The 23134-nt window shown below is 39.6% G+C and overlaps 1 protein-coding gene across 6 annotated transcripts in view; it reads right to left on the reverse strand.

Moving 5' to 3' along the window:
* Positions 1-23134, reverse strand: part of CSPP1 (centrosome and spindle pole associated protein 1) — a 138784-nt gene that overhangs the window by 55473 nt on the left and 60177 nt on the right. For all 6 annotated transcript variants that reach the window (XR_012784501.1, XM_075549606.1, XM_075549603.1 and 3 more), the window contains 3 exons: positions 18561-18690; positions 15713-15860; positions 2827-2979 (listed from right to left, as the gene is read on the reverse strand). Coding sequence is in view for 5 of the 6 variants with exons in the window: in XM_075549606.1 (XP_075405721.1) it covers positions 2827-2979; positions 15713-15860; positions 18561-18690 (431 nt within the window). In the remaining variant the exon portion in view is untranslated. The remainder of the gene's footprint in view (positions 1-2826; positions 2980-15712; positions 15861-18560; positions 18691-23134) is intronic.

Here is a 23134-nt window from a genome sequence, read left to right on the forward strand (position 1 = left end):
ACATAATTTCTAAAATTGTTTTAAAGGCCAGTAACCCCAAAAGTCTTCCTATCCATGATGTAAATAGTGAAAAATAGGCAAGCCAGTTATTATGAAATCTGGCAAATTAGAGTGAGCCTTGCAACAACTTCTACTTCAAAAGATTCCATTGAATTAATGGAACATAAACATGAACAGAAGTATTTTACTCTTGACTCTGAATAGTAAGAGCTACTGCTTGCAGTATTCATAGTACGATACTATGAATAGTATTGGATAGGCTTGGAGGGACTGACAAATGATTCCTTCATGGCAACTTGACAAACAATTACATCCTCGGAGTCTCTGAATGCAGAAAGAAAAAAGGTGGTGTTTAAACTTAAATTCCATGTTTTTTAACTCATTTATGCACTACTGATTCGTTACATACACTGCCAATATAAAGTACACATTTCTCTCACTTGTGTAGTAACTTCACGTGGACGGGTTACTGTGCAGTTCAGTTGACCTTCGGGTGTACTTTGCTTTTGTCTTTAAATTTAGTAATGCTTTTCGATCAGCAGAAAACAAAATCCATTCTTAAACATTATGAACAATTCTTTCTACTAGAAAACATTCCCTCTGCAAACAAACTACTGCTCTAATGGGTCTATTACGGCTCATGCTACGGGGAAAAGCTAGTTCATAAAGTAAAGCTGAGTGCCGGTTCACTTGAATAAAACCTCATTCCACACACTTAACTGATTTAGGGTGATTTGTGCAGGAATATTATTGAAAGAGAAGTGGTAAGTCCCTTTCGTGATAAGTAAACTACAAAAAGGAGACCCGAGGGGAGACCACGTTCTGTACCAAAAACAAAAAGGGAAATGTGTGCAGGCATCACAATGAGCCAAATCATAAGCTTAAATCAAATCAGCACTGAACATCACAGATTTCAGTTCATCTAAAAACCATGAGGGAAAAACAGAATAAAAAATTACGAAGGCCGCAGAAACAGGCCTGCAAGGAGCCAACACTAGCAGCTAATGAGGCTTAAAGCCACGTCATACTGTGCACCTTCTTCTTCCACACTGTGGTCTCAACGCAGACTATGAGGGAAGCAAATGTGGAAGAGAAAGAGAATCCCCACAAAGAAGCTTAACTGTCCTCTTAGCAGCAATATGAACCAGCTTTGATGTAGCTGGCTGTTGTGGGGAAGGCCTGGTGGTGTCAGGGGTTAAGTGACTTAACGGGTAGCTAACTGCACGATTGGCAGTTCAAATCCATGAGAGAAGCATGAGGCTGTCAGCTCCTATAAAGATTTAGTCTTGGAAACACGAATGAGCAGTTTCTAGCCTGGATTGCAGGGTCACTCTGAGTCGGAATTGGCTTGATTGTAGTGGGTCGTGTGGGTTGCTGTGTACACTCAAGTGGATTCCAACTCACCGTGACCCCGTAGCACAGAGTAGAACTGTTCCATGGGGTCTCAAAGGCTGTGCTGTGTACAGAAGCCGACTGTGACATCTCTCCCTCCCACAGAGTGGCTGGGGGGGGGGGGGTTCACACCAACAAAGTTTCAGCCAGGAGCCAAGCGTTGAGCTGTGTGTGTTGAGGGCTCCTGATGATGTCCTTCACTGCCTCATGAACGATGACAGACAGACTTCCAAGTGAGATTTAACTCAATCCCTACATCGAAGCAAAGGTGGCTAGAGTTCTGGGAGGTAACATGAGAAAGAGAGACTGTCCTTTCTCACCTAATACACAGACCCTTTGATTACCAGCTAAAGCATGAAGTTGATGTATTCAAGTGATGAAGGTTTGTTGTGGGCGGTAAATAAAAAAACAACAAAGGTGCCAACTGCACAGCTCTGAAAGCCTCCAATCAGACGTGCTAGGTAGCAAGGATTTGGGCTCAGCGGAAGCCAGCTTCTGCTTACAATTCAGAGGAATCGGCTGCCCGAGAAAGCAGCAACCAAACCAAGTGTTCAAAACAGGGTACCGAAACTTAAAAGATTCAGGGCAAGTGATTCCTAGCACATCTTCCCACCAAGTTGACCAATAAGAACTCACTTGGGTTTAAAAAAAAAACAACAACAAAAAGACTAAGCTGCAAAATCTCAGTCACAGTTCAAAAGACCTTTCTAATGTCAATTTCATTCCTGTCTAAAATTGGAATTTTGTAAAACTACAAAAGCAAACTTTTGTAGTGAGTTGACTGTTACTTGTAGAAGTGGTATATTTTTTGAAGTTCAATTGAATTTTTAAAATATATTACATTTTCATATGTATTTGGTAAAGAAGAGTGGTATCAACTTTTTCTGATAAGTCATAAAAATACTGAGTAATTTTCAATTGAGAGAGCCTTCAATTAAAGGATGGAAATTAATTATAAATCAATGATAACTGGTTGAGAAAGAGGAAGGTGAGCTGATAATAAAGTAAACCTTTAACTCTTTTGTATAAGGTGGTGGTACAAGAGAAAAATTCATTAGTTGTAAAGCTAATCAGATCACACCTGATACTTTTCGCTATTCAAAACGCTATGGTTTTAAGGCGCAAACTGTGAATGTGCAAAAATAGCATTTGGCTTTAAGAAATGCCATCCTCTACCAGCAAAACAAAAGGTTAGCAGCAGCTACAGCAAGTTCCAAAGCGCAGAAGAAATACGCAGCATGAAAAAGCAACCACTATCCCCCTACTTGTGGCTTCCCACAAGAACTATGGCGAAGATATCCAAAAGGCTTGAATGACATATGTTGCTTCCTAACGCTGAGTAACCAAATTCTCAAGACCACAAAGAGGAACTATGATAGAGAGCAGAAGAGAACGACTTTAAAATTGTTAAATAAATAGAATGTGATTAAAAACCTGAGTTTTTATTTGCAGAATCTTCCAGGTTCTCAGCATTGGAAGTGGCTAAATTTGGTTCTAGAGACACAACAGCCCTTTTATCTTCGTGGGTTCTCGCATCTGGGTTATGGTAGGCATCTATATTTTGTCTGTGCATCCTATTCAAATCAGCTGAGAGGGAAAAATAAGCCATTTATTTCAATAACCACATCGCTATAATTGCTGTGTTTAACACATACTCTTAAGATAGGGAATAATTACCCAGTTCTGAATTCAGAGCTAAAAACCTTAGAATCAGAGGAAAAAGCAATAGAGCAAAGCCAGGGAAAATCCAGTGACACTTTATTGCCCTGAAAACAGAAACAAAATTCTCAAAACGTAAAGAATATTTTAAATAATCTTACCCCTGAAAAGGAAATTTTTAATTAGTTGAAAATTAAGGATGTATAGATCTTTTGGCGATTCATAAAAACAATATTTTCTATATCTCAGTTACTTCAGAACTTGGAATTCCATTAATATAGTAAAAACATAGCAATAAATCAAATAAGTCAGAGTGAAATTTATCCAGCACCATTAGCAGCTCTCTCTCTCGATGAAAAAACAAAACCACCAGCCTAGGGGTTTTAAAATATAATGATAAATTCCTTAACAAAACTCCTTCAAAATGTGACATTCAATTCCCCTCCTCCTGAGTGTGGGTAGAATTAACAACATGCTTCCTGTGAATAGGGTATTGTAGAAATGATGACATATGATTTCCAAAGCTACTTCATTAAAAATAATAACCACTGTTCCCATCTCATTCACTCTGTTGAGTCACTTGCTCTGAGGAAACTGGCCGCCGGATCATGAACACACGCCCCGGAATCCCCCGACAGGGGGCTGGGACTTGTGGGCCCTGCGAGGGCGCCACACTGGCAGCATGCTCTCCCTCGACCTCTAGCCAATCCTTCCCAGGACTGCACCCTCACGAGACACTGTGAGCCAGAATCACTAGCCAGCTAAATTGTCCCCAAAGTACTGACCCACAAAACTACAAGAGAGCCAACGTTTGTTTTCAGCCACCTTTACGCTTGGGAGGAACTCGTTACCCACCAATAGATATCTAATAAAATCAAACCAAGCTCACTGTCATCCAGTGATTCTAATTCAGAGCAACCCACAGAACAGGGTCAAGCTGCCCTTATGGATTTCCAAGATCATAACCCATTACCAGAGTCAAAAGTGACATCTTTCTCCCACAGAGCAGCTTGCGGCTTTGGACCACTGACCTTGTGGTTAGCAGCCCAACACGTAACCACAATGCCTTCATCAAAAATCTGGGCAGGTACAACTGGGTTAAGCAAGCAATCAATCTCAAAGAGAGACATGCTCAATTGCAGCAGTCAAGGATTTCACAAAATAAAGGTAGCTTTTCATCAAAAATAACAAGTAAACCTTGGACACTAATGAACTTAAACCTGAATATGAAAAGGAATATCAGGAAACCTATTACGTTTTCAAATGTACTTTGTTTAAGAACAGGAATCACAATTAGAAAACCAGACAACTCAAAAAACCAAACCAGTTGCCAACAGGTTGATTCCGACTCCTATGTGTCAGAATAGAATTGTATTCTATTGGGTTTTCGAAGGTATGATTTTGTGGAGGAGAAAGATGAAGAGATGCAGAAGCCAGGTTAGAAATGAAGTGCAGGGGTGCTCGGGGTGGTAAGGACTATAGCGCAAAGATTTAGTGGTTCTCAACCTTCCTAACGCTGCAACCCTCAGCTTGATGACCCCCAACTTCATAACTGTCATTTTGCTACTGCTTTGAATCGGGCGACACCTGTGAAAAAGGGTCGTTCGACCCCCAAAGGGGTTGCAACCACAGTTTGAGAACTGATGAGTTAGAGTGTCATCTGGTTAGAAGGTTTGACAGTTTGGGTCACAGAAGAGATGGAGAGGAAATAAATGGATGAAAAGATGAGTCTACCTAACTCAAGGAAAACTTGGGGGTCAGAGAGAGGTCTGAGCACAAAGCTCATGGCGGAGTCTAACTTGATTCATACATAAAATACACCAACAAATGTCTGTGAGGAGAGGACACACAGAACGTAATGGAAAGAAAGAAATGCCAGCCCAGTCCAAGGAAGATAATATTAGAAATCAGAAATCACTAGGTTACTTTTGAAAAAGTATCATCAGTCAAGTGACAGGATCTAGAAGTTACATTATGGAAGATTCAATTAAGAAGGCAGTAAGAAACCACAGCTGGAACGGAACATAGAAAACTTTAAAAGTATGTTTTATAAGGTAAGTAACAGGGTCACAATGAGAGTTCTTGTTTGTGCTTAAGAATACAGGTGAGCTAGGCGTGTGCAGAGACATAAGAGAAGAAAGTCGATGGTACGGAGCTATCCAAAGATACAGCGTCAGGGGTCTTAAAAACGTGAAGATAAACAAGAGATCAGCTGAGAAGCCACAAAGCCCGCAGGGAAGAAGCACACCAGCCTGTGTGAATCCTGAGGTGTCGATGGGGTCAGGTACCAAGCATCTAAGACCCAGAACAAAATCATGCCAATGTGAATGGGCAGGGCAGCGGGGAGTGGAGACCCAAAGAGCACCTGTGGACAATTGGACATCCCCTTATAGAAGGGTCACAAGGAAAAGATGAGCCACTCAGGGTGCAGTATAGCACCAATAAAATATACAACTTTCCTCTAGTTCTTTAATGTTTCCTCCCACCCCCACCCCCACCCCCCACTATCATGACCCGAATCCTACCTTACAAATCTGACTTACATGTACACTGCTACAGATAAGAGTCAGTGACAGGAAATCCAGAATAGATAAACCCTGCTGGACCAACAATGAGAATAGAGATACCGGGATGATAAGGGGAAGGAAGGGGGAAGAGAGGAAGAATTGACCACAAGGATCGACACACAACCCCCTCCCAGGGGGACAAAACAGAAAAGTTGGTGAAGGGAGACAGAAGATGATGTAAGATATGAAACTACTAATCTACAATTCATTAAGGGTTCCTGAGGGACGGAGAGCGGGGAGGGAAAGGGAAAATGCGGAGCTGATATCAAGGGCTCAAGTAGAAAGAAAATGCTTTGGAAATGATGATGACAACATATGTACAAATGTGCTTGACACAATGGATGGATGTGTGGATTGTGATAAGAGATGTAAGAGCCCCCAGTAAAAGCATTTAATTTTAAAAAGAGAGAAGGAAAAAGTAGATAGGAGAAGCTAACCGTATAAGAGAAAGGAGACTGGTTGAAATCACAAGGGAAAACTGTGATAAAATGACCAAGTGCCAAGCTGCTGTGCAGTCTCTGGGGGTCGTAACCGACTTTGATGACACCCGAAAACAAGGAACTGCAAGGCAGGCAGGTACTCTCATCACATCCTCAGGTCTTTCTAGATATGCAAGATGAATGAAGCAGAAAGATGATGGAAAATAACTCGCCTTTTTATCATTCAATTCAAAAGATCAGCATAAGAAGGCTGGTCTATATAAAACAGAAGTTACTTTGAATAATAACATACACGCCAGTCTTCTAGATCAGCGGTTCTCTACCTGTGGGTGGCGGCCCTTTTCAGGGGTAGAACAACCCTTTCACAGGGGCCACCCGATTCATAACAGTAGCAAAATTACAGTTCTGCAGTATCAACGAAAATAATATTATGGTTGGGGGGTTCACTGCAACAGGAGGAACTATACTAAAGGGTCACGGCATTAGGCAGGTTGAGAACCACTGTTCTAGATTCTACTATTAGAATGAAGTACACGGAGCTCACTCCGGCCTTCCTGCGACACCCAGAGCGCTCTCTGTTGCAAACTAAAGGGAACTTGGGAATACAATCGCATTGTGATAGTCAGCTGCACAAACAAAGCACTGAAAAATAAATATCCTATAAGTACACAGACACCACAATAAACTTCCGAATAGTCTTGTCATTGTTGATAGGTAGCTAGGATATACTTCAACTCATTGAAGGCCATGCAACAGAGTAGATCACGGGTCGGCAGATTTTCAGATGGAACAGCCAATCCCATCCCTCACAATTCAAAAATTATTCAACAGTCATAAATATATTTTTACCAAAAAATAGTTACCATTATCTGAATAATATCCTACAGATTTTTCCAGCTGTACTTCAGAGCCACATGTATGTACCCAGATAGCTGCATATGGCTTGTGAGCCGCAGTCTGTGACCCCTGGAGTGGAACAAGCTCACAAGGTTTGCTATGGGGTCATCTTTATGGGAGAAGATCGCCAGCTCTTTCTCCCACAGAGTTCTAGGTGGGTTCGAACCACCAGCTTCCTGGTTAGCAGCTAAGCGTGGAATCAATGCAATGCCAGACCTCTTCAAAAACCAGTAACACACTATAATTTACTATTGTTACTCATGATTCCCTCAATTAGAGCATTACTCACAGTGTTTGTGTAAAATGAAAGTTAATTTTATTAGAGCCCGGAATTACGGTTTACGATTTAAGATAGATTCTGCAAATTTAAAAATAAAATTCACATGGATTCTTATTGGAAAAAATTGCTTTGTCAGTAAGTTGGTCACTCCTCACCCATCATTCTGTCAGGTGACAAAACAAAAATGGCACTTGGGTTAAGAGTGTATTTTTCTAACTGCGAAATGGCACCAAAAAAGGGTGTGTTGTTTCACATGTAAATCTTACCACGTAAAACTACTAGCACTATTATAGTACTTCTGTACCTAACAGAAAAATCAAAGGACATGTCACAAATTAATGAGTAGGAAAATAATGCTACTCTTGAAATATCTATTAGGCTAGGGCTAACTTGCATGATTGTGACTATTAAATGATACTGATACCTCAATAATCCTTCATTTTTTTCATTCCTTATTTTATAATCTACATATTTTTTCTAAATCTAAATGAGTGATTCACAATTAGCCAAATGGAAATACCAAGAGCCATTTAGATTCTCTAGCCTTTGCTCTCTTGATACCAGTGTTTTAGAGTGAGCTAGTTAGGGGAATGGGTGCAGACTAAGAGAACTCTTTTCATAAATATGTAGAAAAGTGATGAGCAGGCAGATCATGGATGTATTGTAAGTTTGGTTACAGACCATTACAATACAGAAATTATCATAATAAAGACAGTTACATGCATTGTATGGTTTCCCAGAGAATACAAAAGTTGTTTACACTACACCAAGGACCATTAAGTATGTAATAAACAAAAAAAGGAAAGAAAGAAAAACTCAATGCCACTGAGCCAATTCTGACTCACAGTGACCCTACAGGACAGGGCAGACCTGTCCCCTGTGGGTTTCTGAGATCTTAACTCTTCATGGGAGTAGAGATTCTCATCTTTGTCCAGTAGAGTGGCTGACGGTTTCGAACTGCTGACCTTGCATTAGCAGCCCAATGTATAACTATTCTGCCGTGAGGGTTTCCTAAGTGTATCATAACATTATGAAAAAGCGTGAGACATTGTAAGAATTATCAAAATATGACATGCTTTTGGAAAAATGGTACTGACAGATTTTTTATTCTACCAACCTTCAATTTGTAAAAATTGCAAAATCTATAAAGTGTAATAAAAAATAAGGAATGTCAGCCTCAGGGTAAAAAATACATACCTGAACATTTTTAAGAAAATGGCTGAATCATCAACTTTGGAAAGGAAAGAGATGCTTGGTAAGCAGAGCACGGCATCAAAGAACAAAGCAGAAGGCCTGGCGCATGCAGTCAGACAGCCTGGGCTAGTGCAACAGACACACAGACCAAAGGGACAGACTGAGAACAAACAAGCAGATCCAGCTACCTATAGAGAGCTTACCTTTGCCAAGACCAAAACCCAACCTATAGGGGAAGAGACAGTCTCTTAACAAAGGGTGTTCAAAAAACTGGATATCCATTTGCTTAGAAATGAAACAAAATTCCTATCTCACACTATATACAAAAACTAACAAGATGGATCAAAAACATAAATGCAAAGCCTAAAAATATAAAGCTCATCAAGGAAAAACCAGACAAACTAAGAGCCCTAAAACAAAAGTGCATTATCACATATGACTGAAGGCACACAAATGGCAGAAGACAAACTGAATGACTGGGGCCTCCCTAAAGGCAGACACAGATGCTCATCATGAGATTTCACCCAGAGTAAAAAGAAACCCCTTGGTCTAGGGGAGGAGATGAGTCAGTTAGGGTGCGACGTAGCACTGATGAAACACACAACTTTTCTCTAGTTCCTAAATGCTTCTTCCCCGCCCCCAGTACCATGATCTGAATTCTACCTTGCAAGTCTGGATAGAGCAGAGGGTGTACACTGGTGCCGATAGGAGCTGGAGGCACAGGGAATCCAGAGCGGATGATACCTTCAGGTCCTGGGAGGGTAGAGGGTAAGTGGGTTGTAAAGAGGGAACCAATTACAAGGATCTACACATGACCTCCTCCCTGGGGGACAGACAACAGAAAAGGGGGTGAAGGGAGATGCCGGATAGGGCAAGATATGACAAAATAATAATCTATAAATTATCAAGGGCTCATGGGGGGGGGGGAGCGGGGAGGGAGGATAAAAAAAAGAGGACCTGATGCAAAGGCCTTAAGTGGAGAGCAAATGCTTTGAAAATGATCAGGGCAAAGAATGTACAAATGTGCTTTACACAATTGATGTATGTATATGTATGAATTGTGATTAAGAGTTGTATGAGCCCCTAATAAAATGGGGTTTTTTTTCTTTTTTTTTAATTTTTATTTATTTATTTAACAATTTATTGGGGCTCATACAATTCTTATCCCAGTTCATACATATACATACATCAATTGTGTAAAGCACATCTGTACATTCTTTGCCCTAATCATTTTCAAAGCATTTGCACTCCACTTAAGGCCTAAAAAGAAACCTCACCTGATGCAAAGGACTTAAGTGGAGAGCATATGCTTTGAGAATGATTGGGGCAGGGAATGTGCAGGTGTGCTTTATACAACTGATGTAAGTATATGTACGGATTGTGATAAGAGTTGTATGAGCCCCTAATAAAATGTAAAAAAAAAAAAGAAAAGAGGAGAAAAAAAGATTAGGGCAAAGAATGTACAGATGTGCTTTATACAATTGATGTATGTATATGTATGGACTGTGATAAGAGTTGTATGAGCCCCTAATTAAATGTTAAAAAAAAAAAAGAAAAGAAACCTCTCATACTGGGAAAACAAACTTGGCAATGACATATAGGACAGGGATTCATCTCAAAACTTACATAAAATTCTAACACCTAAACAAGAGGAAAACAAGCAATCCAATTTAAAAGTGGGCAGAGGGTATGAACAGGCTAAAAGACATTTCTTGGATGAAGACATTCAGGTGGCCAACAAGCATGTGAAGAAATGCTCATGATTAGCTATTAGAGAGCTAAAAATAAAAAACAATTATGAGCTATTGTCTCACCCAGCATTAACAGAAAAGTTAAAGAAAAAAGCAGAAAACAAGAAATGCTCATCAGGTGTGGATCAACTGGTACTCTCCTAAACCGGTTATAGAACATTGCAATCACTGTAGAGATCAGTTGGAGGTAGAAGGACCAGCAGCCCCATTACTAAATAAGCATCCCAAAGAAGCAGGAGCCATGGACATGAATGGGTATATATGCACACCCATATACAGCACAGCACTGTTCACAATAACAAAGATAGAAACTACTTTAAGTGCTCATCAACAGAATACTAGGAAACACTAAATAACAACGAATTCTACAAACACCTTAGAACATGGCTGAACAGGGAGGACATTATGCTGAGTGAAATAAGCCAATAACAAAATGACAAATCACTTTTCAAAAGGCTTTCACATAAAAAGCAGCAATATTTGATGGTTACCAGGGGAGAAAAGTGTAGGAAGGGGAGATTACTAACCAGAGGGTAGACATATATTCAATTTGGATGAAGGGAAGTCAATCAACACAGTGATGGCAAAGGAAGATAACAGAAGAGAACAGGGATCTCTGTGTTGGGTACTGATAGTATAAGTTTCCACCTGCAGTCTAAGTCATAAAAGGGTACCCAAGAAACTGGACATAGCCTCCCCTGGGCAGAACGCTTGTAGTATGACTTTTCCCACTACGCAAGCACTCAGCAACCCACGCTGAGTTAGTACATCTAGTGGCATCGCCTGAGAAGCTTTTCTCTGGACACAGTGAATTTTTTCATTGTAAAAGCAGTTTCACTCGAACCTTGCTTTTTGTGATGGTTGATTTAAGAGAACAGCATGCGGCTGTGAAATTTTGTTTCCTGCTCAGGGGAAAATGCTGCAGAAACTGTTGTGATGTTGAACACAGCTTACAAGGACAGCATTATGGGAAAAACTCAAGTGTATGAGTGGTTTTCTTGTTTCAAAAAAGGTGAAATGTTGATTGATGATAAACCTCGCTCTGGACATCCATCAACTTTCCAAATGGATGAAAATGATGACCAAGTTCGTGCACTTGTGCTCAAAGACCGAAAACAGACCATTGGAGAGAAGAGGAAGTTATCTTCACTATTTTGGTGCTTGGTTCAGCGAATTTTAACAGATTTGGAATAAGAAGGGTTACTGCACACTTTGTGCCTCCGGTTCTGACAGGCCAGGAAAACAAGCGCTGCTGAGTGGAAACATGTTCCCCTTTGAAAGAACAGCTCCGAAGCAACCCAGGCATTTTCCCCAAGGTCGTGACTGGTGACAAGACATGGTGCTATTTTTACCACCCCGAAAACAAACACCAATCTAGTCAGTGGAAGATGCCATCTTCACCTTACCCACAAAAAGCTTGTCAAGTGAAATCAAAGATCCAGATGACGCTCATTGTATTTTTAATGTGAGGGGGATAGTGCGTTTGGAGTTCATTCCAGCAGAGCGGACTGTTCTGCAAGCTTCCTTCTGAGGTTCTGAAAAGATTGCAAACCAGTATGCAAAAAAAGGCCTGATTTGTGGCAGATGGGGGACTGGTTTTGCCACCTCAACACTGCCCCTGCTCACACAGCCATCTCAGTGTGCCAGTTTTGGGCAAAAAACAGCATGCCTCTCTGGCCCCATGCACCTTACTCACCTGACCTCGCTCCATACGACTTCTTTTTGTTTCTGCAAATGGAGAGGGACATGAAAGGACAGTGATTTGATGCTGTAGAAGAGGTGAAGAAAAAATGAAATGAGGGAGGAGCTGTCAGCCACCCAGATGAGTTTGCAAAATGATTCCAAGAATGGAATCACAGATTTGACAAATGTATTAAGTGTAATGGAGAGTACACTGAAGGTGATAAGGTTGTTTTGTAAAGCAATTTAAATACACAGCTTTGAAAAAAATTTTCCGTTTGTTTGTTTGTTTTATCGAGTACGTCCTCGTAGAAGGTCTCAGAAGTTCTCTGAAATCTTGGAAATCATATTCAAAGTTCCCTAAATATGAATTTTTTTTGTCCTTGGGTTGATAATAGTCACTAGTATCATTAAAATAATTACTTATTTAGTGTGCCATATTATCCCATAACTGAATCCTAATTTGATTTGTTACCAGCAGGATTATCCCAAATTACATACTAACTTCGTTATTAGCATGTTCTTTAGTCATGCCAGCCAAAATGTCAAGCTGAAAGTCTTGTCAATTGGTTGAGGCCGTAAAACAAACTCAATTTTCTTTTACTTTCATTAAATGCTACAAGACTTGAAAAATATTATTTAAATATCAACTTCTAAAGTCACAAAGTATTCTGGATGAGTGTACTGTTGTTCTCATAATAAAGATACTGCTGCCTTCAAAAAAGATTTGTTTAATGGTAAGTTGTATTAAATACTGTGTTTGCATTTGCTGCAGCTGAGTAGGTGCTCAGCTCATGCAACCTCGTGAACCATGGCAGCAACCACTGGCCAGCCCCACACCGCCCTGCAGTGTGTTGCGGGTCAGAGCACAGCGACCCAGAGAGTGGTTTCCTTGGCTGAGTTTGGGCAGTAGATTGCTGATCTATAGACTGTAAGCTCTGGAAGAGTCACTGAAACCTGCCGAGGAAAGCTATTCCAAGGACCTTCAAAGGCCTGGGATTGCTCAGCAACCCATAATCAACGTACAAACTATTTTATGAGTCAATTCAGAGAGGTAAGCCATATTTTCAACTATTAGCAACATCTATTTCGATTTTAATCAAATTTAAAACACATAAACTTATAGAAATCACAGCTTCTAGGATGAGTAAAATTCTACTGTGTAATCCGTAAAATAAATCCTATCAAATTAAAAAGATCTGGGGTCTTAAAGGCTTGAAGGTAAACAAGCAGCCATCTAGCTCAGAAACAACAAAGCCCACATGGAAGAAACACACCAGCCTGTGTGATTACGGGGTGTTGAAGGGATCAGGTATCAGACACCAAAGAACAAAAACCATCATTGTGTGTTCACCTTCCCCATATAAACACTGAAGACGAATGTGTGCATAAGTAAGTGTAGTGCAGAAGGCTGATGGTTTCCGGCTAACAAAAGATATAGCATCTGGGGTCTTAAAGGCTTGAAGGTAAACAAGCAGCCATCTGGCTCAGAAGCAACAAACCCCACATGGAAGAAGCACACCAGCCTGTGTGATCACGAAGGGTCGAGGGGACTAGGTATCAAGCACCAAAGAGGGGGGAAAAAATCACATCATCATGAGTGAGGGGAACGCGTGATAGGGATCCAATGCCCATCTGTAGACAACTGGATATCCCTTGCAGAGGGGTAGTGGGGAGGAGATGAGTCACTCGGGGAAGTATAGCATTGATGAAACTCACAACCTTCCTCTAGTTTGTAAACGCTTCCTCACCCCCACTATCATGATCCCAATTCTACCTTGCAAACCTGGTTAGACCAGAGGGTGCACAGTGTGCAGATGGGAACTGGAAACACAGGGATTCCAGGACAGATGAACCCCTCAGGACCAGTGGTGAGAGTGGTGATACCAGGAGAGAAAAGGGAAGAGGGGGTGGAAAGGGGGAACCAATTACAAGGATCTACATATAACCTCCTCCCTGAGAGACGGGCAACAGAAAAGCGGGTGAAGGGAGACATCGGGCAGTGTAAGATAAAATAAATAATAATTTATAAATTATCAAGGGTTCATGAGGGGGGCAGCGGGGCGGGAGGGGGGGAGAAAAATGAGAAACTGATTCCAGGTGCCCAAGCGGAAAACGAGATTTTTGAGAATGATGAGGGCAACAAATGTGTAAGTGTGCTTTACACAATTGATGTATGTGTGGATTGTGATAAGAGTTGTATGAGCCCCAATAAAATTAAAAAATAATAATAATTTATAAATTATCAAGGGTTCACGAGGGTGTGAGGGAGGGGAATAAAGAGGAACTGATACCAAGGGCTCAAGTGGAAAGAAAGTTTGAAAATGATGGCGGCAATATATATAAAAATGTGCTTGATACAACTGTTATAAGTGCTATAAAAGCCCCCAATAAAATGATTTCTCAAAAAATAAAAAAGATTGAAATCATAAAAATGTATCTAAATAAAATGGAACATAAGCTAAAATGAAGAAAAATTACAGATTTGAAAACTCCTCCAATATTTGGAAATTTTAAAAGCATGCTTCTAGATAGCTCATGGTGCAGAGGAAAATATCCTTCTGGCCATAAAGAAATCTAAACTAACCCTGACTCTATTTCAGAAGCCAAAAGAGATACTCCTCCACTTCTCGGAAGGCGCAACTAGGTCCAACTTGTTCTACCCAAGTCCTCCCTTATGCAGCTTGTGTGCTCGAATGGGAAGAATCCAGGAGGGGGCAGTGTCACCCTGAAGTGGCATGGATCTCCTGGAGGAGAGCCGTCCACACAGCAGCAGGATGTCACCTTCAAGAGAAGTCAACTTATACCACCTTAGGCCTGTCTTATTCATTCCTTACATGTTACAGCACTACCGATAAACGGAAATAGAGCCAGGATCTTTTAAATGTACCTTTAAATAAACATTTAACTATTCAAATAAGAAATGCTCATCTATTTATCACCTAAAATCATATATTAAAAAAAGGTCCCAAGCAGTCCAGGCTTCTGGAATATGAGCATAGTATTCATGCTAAAGACAGGAAAGGAACAAAAAAAGTTATCCTATTAATATAAGTAAACTTTATATCTTTTTTAAGTCATATTTAACACATAATCAAAGACATAACTCATAAGAACCCTAATAAGTCAATACCTGTACTGCTTTCTGATTCCATCATCCAACTATCCCTATAGCATAAAACACCTAAAGAGCTGCACAAAGTTTATAATTGTAATAAGTACTTTTCTATTCTCTCATTTCTCATTTCTAATCAAATGATGTTCCCTCTATTTTGATTCTGCTTAGCAAAAAGCTGTTCGAGACCAACAACTATATACTTAACATCCTATATGAACATCTGTACTGTAAAATATTTGTTCTGAGATAATTAGATGAAAAAGTATTGATTACATATAGTTGAAAGGTAGATCAACATAATCCTGCAAACCGCTGGAAAGTTCCTAATGTACGTACGGCCTTTCCAGGTTCTGTAGAGCCCTCCCACTGGGCACACCTGAAGGGTCATTCCAGATCACTTATAGCATGGCTTATCAATTAAAAACAACAAGTCAGTAGATTAGGAAACACAGAAGTCTTCTAACTGCTGGTATAGCCAAAAGCTTACCAAATAGCACAATTTTTTTCTCTACAGTTGGGTTATTATCATCAGAGGATACAAATTTTTTAATAAAAATATACAAATAGTATCTAAACAGGAAAGTTTTCCTAAACTGCTATATTCATGATCAGAATATGTACTTTCCATTAAGTTACAAACTAAGAAACTGGTTTATGGGTTCCCAGTTCTTTCTACTTTTCACTCTGAGTTTATTAAAAACAGTAACAACAATAACTCAATGAAAATAGCGTACTTATCAAATTCCCTTTTGTGTCCCTGAGAGGCGCACCACCTCCACCTTTCCCCCAAGGGTTGTAACTTCTCATTTCAGCTTCCAATTTAGCTTCATATTGTTCTTTTTCTTCCCGTTCTTTCTTCCTTCTCAGTTCTCTTTCTAGAATCTTGGAAACACAAGAAACACTGATTAGAAGTGCTGATAAGTATTCTGATACAAGATTCTGAGTATTAGTGATAATATCAGATTTTATGTTTGTTAGAAAGAAATGGAGCTGCTTCCCCCCCCCTCCAGCATATTTCAACAGGTAATTTAAACAACACAAACACAGGCAAATAGTGAATTTAAAATACTTCACTGGCTAGAACATATTCTGCAAGGAGTGATCTTTCCAATCAAAGACATCACTTTAAAATAGACCAACTATTACTTCTCACCCCCCGACTCCTCCCTGAACCATTATTTAGAGAATCCTGAAGTTTCCTTCCTTAAACTGCAACGGTGTCATGGAGAACATGAAAATCTTCCTATTTTCCTTTTTCACAGACCCTCACATAGATACTGTCCAGCCACAAACTCTATTCTCAACACATCTGGACAGTAGATTCCAACTCATTTTAACCTAAGGCGACCAGATTTTAACATTGGTAAAGCAGGACACCACTGACTGGGGGTGGGGTGAGGGGTTGGGTCCTTGATTAAAAATTTGGTCTATATGGAGCAGCAAAAATTTTCATAGAACGCAAAAATAGTATTGTAATATATTTTTTAATTTCAACATAAGTACAATTTACAAATATAATATATTAAAATTTATGTATAACATTATTTTATTCTTTGGCCTATTTCTCATTTGAGTAAATTTTTTTTAGTAGATTGCTGTCGTTGTTTACAAGGTCATGAAATTTTTCACAAGAATTTGTTAAATTATATTTCACACATAAAATGGCTTTCAAAGTCTCAACACTTAATTGTGATTCTTCTGATGTACACACTTTATTTACCATAGAAAAAGCGCGTTCAATAGCAGCATTAGTTCCTGGTAAGGACAGCGCGTATTCCACAATTTTTAGTGCATTATTATATGGAACGTGGCTTGTTTAAAAATGATGAAATATTTTGTTCTCTATTGAGATTTTTGCTGATGCCCAAGATTTAACCATTTCTTATCAATATATATTTTAATAATTATACCTCATTTAAAAGATTTTAGGAAATATTACTATATGGGAAATTTTGAGTAATATGATCTAATGTTTTTTGCACATCATTCCAATTAAGTTCTTGTTTTAATGCAACCCAATGAAAATGTTCAGTATCATTGTAATGTACTGTCCACTCTTCTAAATAATCTATGCAGTCACTATAGAATTTTTTAACGTGATTCATGATATCTGCACGATTTATTGCACCTTGTTCTTCTAGCTGGCTTATACTATTACGGATAGTTAACAGAAGAAAATTATTTTCTAACTGCTCTTGACACTAAATTTTTAAATTATTAACTTCATTTGCTACTTCGATTACCAAAATTTTGTCACCTTCAATAAGTTTTATAGCCTTCTGAAAAAGAGCTGCTTGATTGTGTACAAAGTCCTGCCAAATGTTTGGAGATTCTTTTTCAAAAACTCTTCTACCATCCCTACCATCATCACGTATAAGCCCTGGGCTTATATGTCCAGAGACATGTGGGAAGGTAAAAAAACAAGTACCTACATTGTGGGGGAAAAAACAAGTATCCCATGTAAAAACACAACCATATGCAATGACAAGTTCAGCAACCATACTCTCTAACAAGGCCAGAGAAGTCGTGGAGACTCCTGGAGTTGGAAAATCTAGTTTTGTTGGTGGTATTTTTAATATACGCTTTCAAAGACTGACAGCTATAACCTGACGTTTTTGTGGAATCTTCAACACACAATATAATGTTGTTGATTCCATGATTTTGAAAAATGTTTCTTTCAAATGGTTGGCCAAGGAAATCTTGAACAAAAAGTGTTAGAAGAAATCTAAGAGGAATTTAAAAAAATTAAAATCTCAGTTAAACATCTATCTACCAAGGATCATGGGGTCTCCTCAGAGATAAGGTAATGCTTCTATAAGCTCCATACATTTAATAATTATACTGGAGGAATCTCTCTTCAAACATTACAAACCATAGAACAACCCATTCCCACGTCCTGGTTCCTGCATTGCCTATCATAGTTCATATTAGAACACAGGAAATCATCTTCAACTTCCCTGCTTGTTTTTTTCTTATTCCCTACATTCAAGTCCTGTCAATGAAACTTCGGGTATACTCCCATCTTCCCTCTCTAGCTTGGGGGGTCTCATCTCCTGCCCAGACTACCTCAATAAATTATCAGATGGTTTCCCTGCCACCTCAACCAAGTATCTTCCTAAAATGAAAATCTGCTCACATTAACTACAACTATTTTACTTTGGAATTTTATATGTCATGTTGTCCACTACCTATAAGATAAAGGTGAAAACACCTTACTGGTTCTCCACAATTTACATCAGTCTAACGCTCCCGTCCCATGTCCCACCACTGCTTTATAAGCAGGTCAATGACACTGCCCCAAAATACAACGAATTCCAAACCTACTCACAGAGCAACAACACCCAAGTCAAGTAGCTACTACGTGAAGCCATCTCCCAGCTGCCCAAGCAAAGTTCTCTCTTTGCTATGCTTCCAGCAACATTCCAGTCTATACACTTTAAAATGAATCCTACTGAATGATAATTTCTTTCCCTTTGTGTAGGTATAAATAATTTCTATCTCCCCTGCCACATTCTGAGTTCTGTGGAACTGCTTGCTGTGCTAATACATAAGGCATTGGACACTGGATGGATGGAAGGATACCTGCTGCTGCAAAGCTTCCTGATAAGACTGAAGAGACTGTTTTGAAGGTTTTGGTTTATCTTCGAAAAACAATCCTGCATTTATCGTCCGATCAATTGTAGTCTTCAGTTCACTCTGTCCACCTATATTCCTACAACAAACACACAATTAATAGTTTGAATCCATTTATGATGGCCCAAAAAGGAAAATACAAATATTGCTGTGAAATAGCATGACATCTATGTAGGTTTACATAGGAGGAGCATGTTCCCATAAGTCAAAGTGGGCCGTCCCTAGACAAACCTCTTGCCTCTTCACCGAAAGCCCATGGAGCCAATCTTTCATGTTGGTAGCAACTTACACTTGGGTGAATATGTTGTGATAACTCATGAAGCAGTGTACAACTTATGTAAATTTATGAACGTACAGAATAACATACTACATACAAGTCCCTCCAGAGTCCTGATGGCAAAGTGGTTACGTGTTGGGCTGCAACCCACAAGGCCGCAGTTTGAAACTATCACTCTGCATGAGAAAGCTGAGGTTTTCCTGCTGCTGCTGCAAAGAATTACAGTCTCAGAAACCCACAGGGGCAGGTCTACCTGGTCCTGTCGGGTCACTATGAATTGGAATTGACTTGATGGTAGTGAGAGTGAGTCAAGATGTCCCTCAAGTAATATCCTAATAACCAATGACTTAGTTAATCTCCGCCCCCCACTGGCATCAAACTGATTCCAGCTCTTAAGGCTGTAAACTTCATGGGCGCAGACAGCTTTGCCTTCTTCCCAATGAGTCAGCAGGCTTGACCACTGACCTTGCATTTAACCAACCACTGCCTATGCCAAGAAGAAGTGAAGGATCAACTTATTAAAACGGAATCAGAGGGAACATGACATTTAACTTACAAAAACACTTTAAAAGACTATAAGGGGATACTGGAAACAATTGCAATAATCTGGATGAAAGGGACAAATGTCTACAAAAGGTGCAAACAACCAAAACTAACTGAAGAAAATTTTAAGAGATAGCTAGGAATTGAATCAGTTATCTAACAACTTCCTACAAAGAAATAACCAGAGAAGTTAGCTTCACTAGTGATTTCTAACCAAAATTTAAATAACAATGTTTAACAAACTCCCCCCAAAATTAAAAATAAAGACAAACTTCTCAGTCTACTAGGCTAGTATCAGAAGACATCAAAAAATGGGTGGGAGGGGAAAGGACATTACTAATCAGTGCCATTGGTAAGTATAGGCACAAAAATCCTAAAGAAAATATTAACAAGCTGAATACAACAGAATATAAAAAGGATTAAATTTTGTGACACCGTGGGATTTATTTCAAGAATCCAAGGATAGTGTAATATCTAAAATCAATCAAAGTCATATGCCATGAAAATAGTCTACAATCATCTCAAGAGACATACAAAGGAACACTGACAAGGATCAACACGGCTCCTTAATGCGAAGGAAAAGGCTAAAGCAATACTGAAAGCTAACAATAAAGTAAGAGACCTCCCAATCTGCTATCTCAAAATGTACTTATAGCCTAGTAATCAGAATAACCCATGTGATACAATGACAGACACACAGACCAGTGGAACAGAATGGAAAACCCAGAAATGAATCTATCCGTCCATGGACAGCTGAAAAGAGGTCCAAGTCCGTTCAATGGGAAAGAGACTGTCACGAACGCAAGCTGCCAGGAAAATTAGATATTCCTTTCTGGAAAAATCAAACCATACTCATTAAAATAATCAAATCACACCACACACAAAGACTAACTCAAAATGGATGAGATTTAAATGTTAACACTAAAACGATAAAGTTCATGGAAGATAACATAAGAGCAAAGCTAAAAAAAACAAACAAAAAACCCACTCCACGTCTCTGACTCATAACAACCCTCTACTACGTAGAGCTGCCCCTGTGGGTTTCCAAGACATTACATCTTGACAGGAGAGGGTAGGGTGACTCGTGGCTTCAAAACACTGATGTTTGTTTAGCAGCTCAATGTGTAACCTACTACATACATCACCAGGTATCCTATTTGGGGGCATAAACACACTATCAAACACAAAAACGCATAATCAGAAGAAAAAATACATAGCTTAGACCACCTAAAAATCCAGTGTTTATGCTTATCAAGACTTTACCTAAAGTGAAAAAGAGAAGCTGTGAACTGGAGAGAGGTTTTGGTATGCCATGCAATGGGGTTTCAAAAAGGTCGTGGGAAAATGTCCTTGACTTTGTATTCTGTTTCTCCGTAAACTTACGGAAGCCCCCCCCCCCTCCCAACAACAAAATATAATCTACAACACACAGAAAACTTCAACAACACAATGGGCAATGGGCATGAACAAACGCATCACTGAAAAATCGATGGAGAGAAGGACGTAGAATGCCTAGTAGGGCTTAATCAAGGGCAATATAACAGTGAAGAATTACTGAAACCCAGATGAAGGCTGAACATGACAGTGGGACAAGAGGAAAGTAAAAGGAAATAGAGGAAAGAACTAGGAGGCAAAGGGCATTTATAGAGGTCTAAATATATTTATAAATAATGATAAGGAAACAGATCTATGTACTTATATTTATGTTAAGTATTAAGGTAGCAGATGGACATTGAACCTCAACTCAAGTAGTTCCTCAATGCAAAAACACGTTCTAATAATCCTGCATTTTGTGATGCCCACCTTCCCAACACGATCGCTGAAGACAAAATGGGTGTAAAAGCAAATGTGGTAAAGAAAACTGATGGTGTCCAGCTATCAAAAGATATAGCATCTTGGGTCTTAAAGGCTTGAATATAAACAAGTGACCATCTAGCTGAGAAGCAACAAAGCCCACATGGAAAAAGCACACCAGCCTGTGTGATCATGAGGTGTCGATGAGATCAGGTATCAGGCATCAAAGACCCAAAACAAAAATCATACCAATGTGAATGTGTGTGTGTGTTTGAGTGTGCGTGCAAGCAACGTGGAGACCCAAAGCCCAACTGTAAACAATTGGACATTCCCCTTACAGAAGAGTCACAGGAAGAGATGAGCCAGCCATTCAGGGCAGTATAGCACCGATGAAGCACACAACTTTTCTCTAGGTCTTTAATGCTTCCCTCCCCCCTACAATCATGACCCCAATTCTACCTTACAAATCTGACTAGACCAGAACATGTACACTGCTACAGATAACAGCCCACACCACAGGAAATTCAGGACAGATAAAACCCTCAGGACCAATAATGAGAATAGAGATACCAGGAGGGAAAGGGAAAGGTGAGGGGGGAAAGAGGGAATTGATCACAAGAATCAACATATAAACCCCTCCCAAGGGGACAAACAACAGAAAATTGGGTGAAGGGAGACAGCGGGTGATATAAGATGTGAAAATAATAATCTATAATTTATCAAGAGTTCACGACGACGGAGGGAGAGTGCGGGAGGGAGGGGAAAATGAGGAGCTAATATCAAGGACTCAAGTAGAAAGAAAATGCTTTGAAAATGATGATGGCAACATATGTATAAATGTGCTTGACACAATGGATGGATGTATGGATTATAATAAGAGCTGTAAGAGCCCCCAATAAAAGTATTTAATTTAAAAAGCAGAAACACTTCACTGACAAGGCCATTCAGGTGACTAACAAACACATGAAGAGATGCTTGAAAATTTTAGCCCTTAAGAGAGAGAAATCAAAACAACAAGGAGATACTGTCTTGTCCCTGCAGAAATCATACTGATTAAATTTTCTTTCTTTTAAAAATGTTTGTGTGGTGATTGGAACTTATATGTGCTGCCTGTAGGACTTCAAAAGCGCCCTGGTGGTATAGTGGATTAAGTGTTGCACGGCTAACCTCAAGGTCAGCAGTTCAAACTCTTCAGCTGCTCAGCTGGAGAAAGATGACGCTTTCTGCTTCTGCAAAGATTTCCGTGTCAGAAACCCAAATGGGCAGTTCTACCCTGGCCTACTGAGCCACTATGAGCCACAACGGACATGACTGCAGTGAGCTGGGCAGGACTTTTAAACTGGCACAGCCACTATGGAAAACCATCATGCACTGCCTCACAAAGCCACAAAAAAAAAGGGACTCTATGATCCAGAAAGCTACTCCTATGGATACAGCTTAAGAGATAAAGACGAGGACACAAATAGATACATAGATACCATTTTCATTGCACCATTAGTCCCGTGGCAAAAAGATGGAAATAATATAAATGCCCACCAATGAAAGAAAGGATAAATAAACCGTGGTACACACACACAATGGAACACTGTGTAATGTTAAAGGATAACAATGGATCTGCAAAACATCCCATAACACAGAGAACATATCATAGTAAGTGAAAGTAGTCAATCACAAAAGGACAAACACTGCATGAGACCACTGTAGAGAAATGTCAAGAAAAAAAATGACACCTTAAAAGAAGTATTATTTGATGGTTACCAGAGATTGGAAGGGAAGGCAAGTACCAGCTAAGGCTAGACAAGGGTTAACATGGGTGTAGGGGAAGGCAACATACAATAAAGGGAAGCTGGCAAAAAATGGAGGAGGCAGGAGGAAACGATGAGAGGAATGTGAGAGTTAAAGGCAACAG

The sequence above is a fragment of the Tenrec ecaudatus genome, chromosome 5 (genome assembly GCF_050624435.1).
Source record: "Tenrec ecaudatus isolate mTenEca1 chromosome 5, mTenEca1.hap1, whole genome shotgun sequence".
Lineage (NCBI taxonomy): Eukaryota > Metazoa > Chordata > Mammalia > Afrosoricida > Tenrecidae > Tenrec > Tenrec ecaudatus.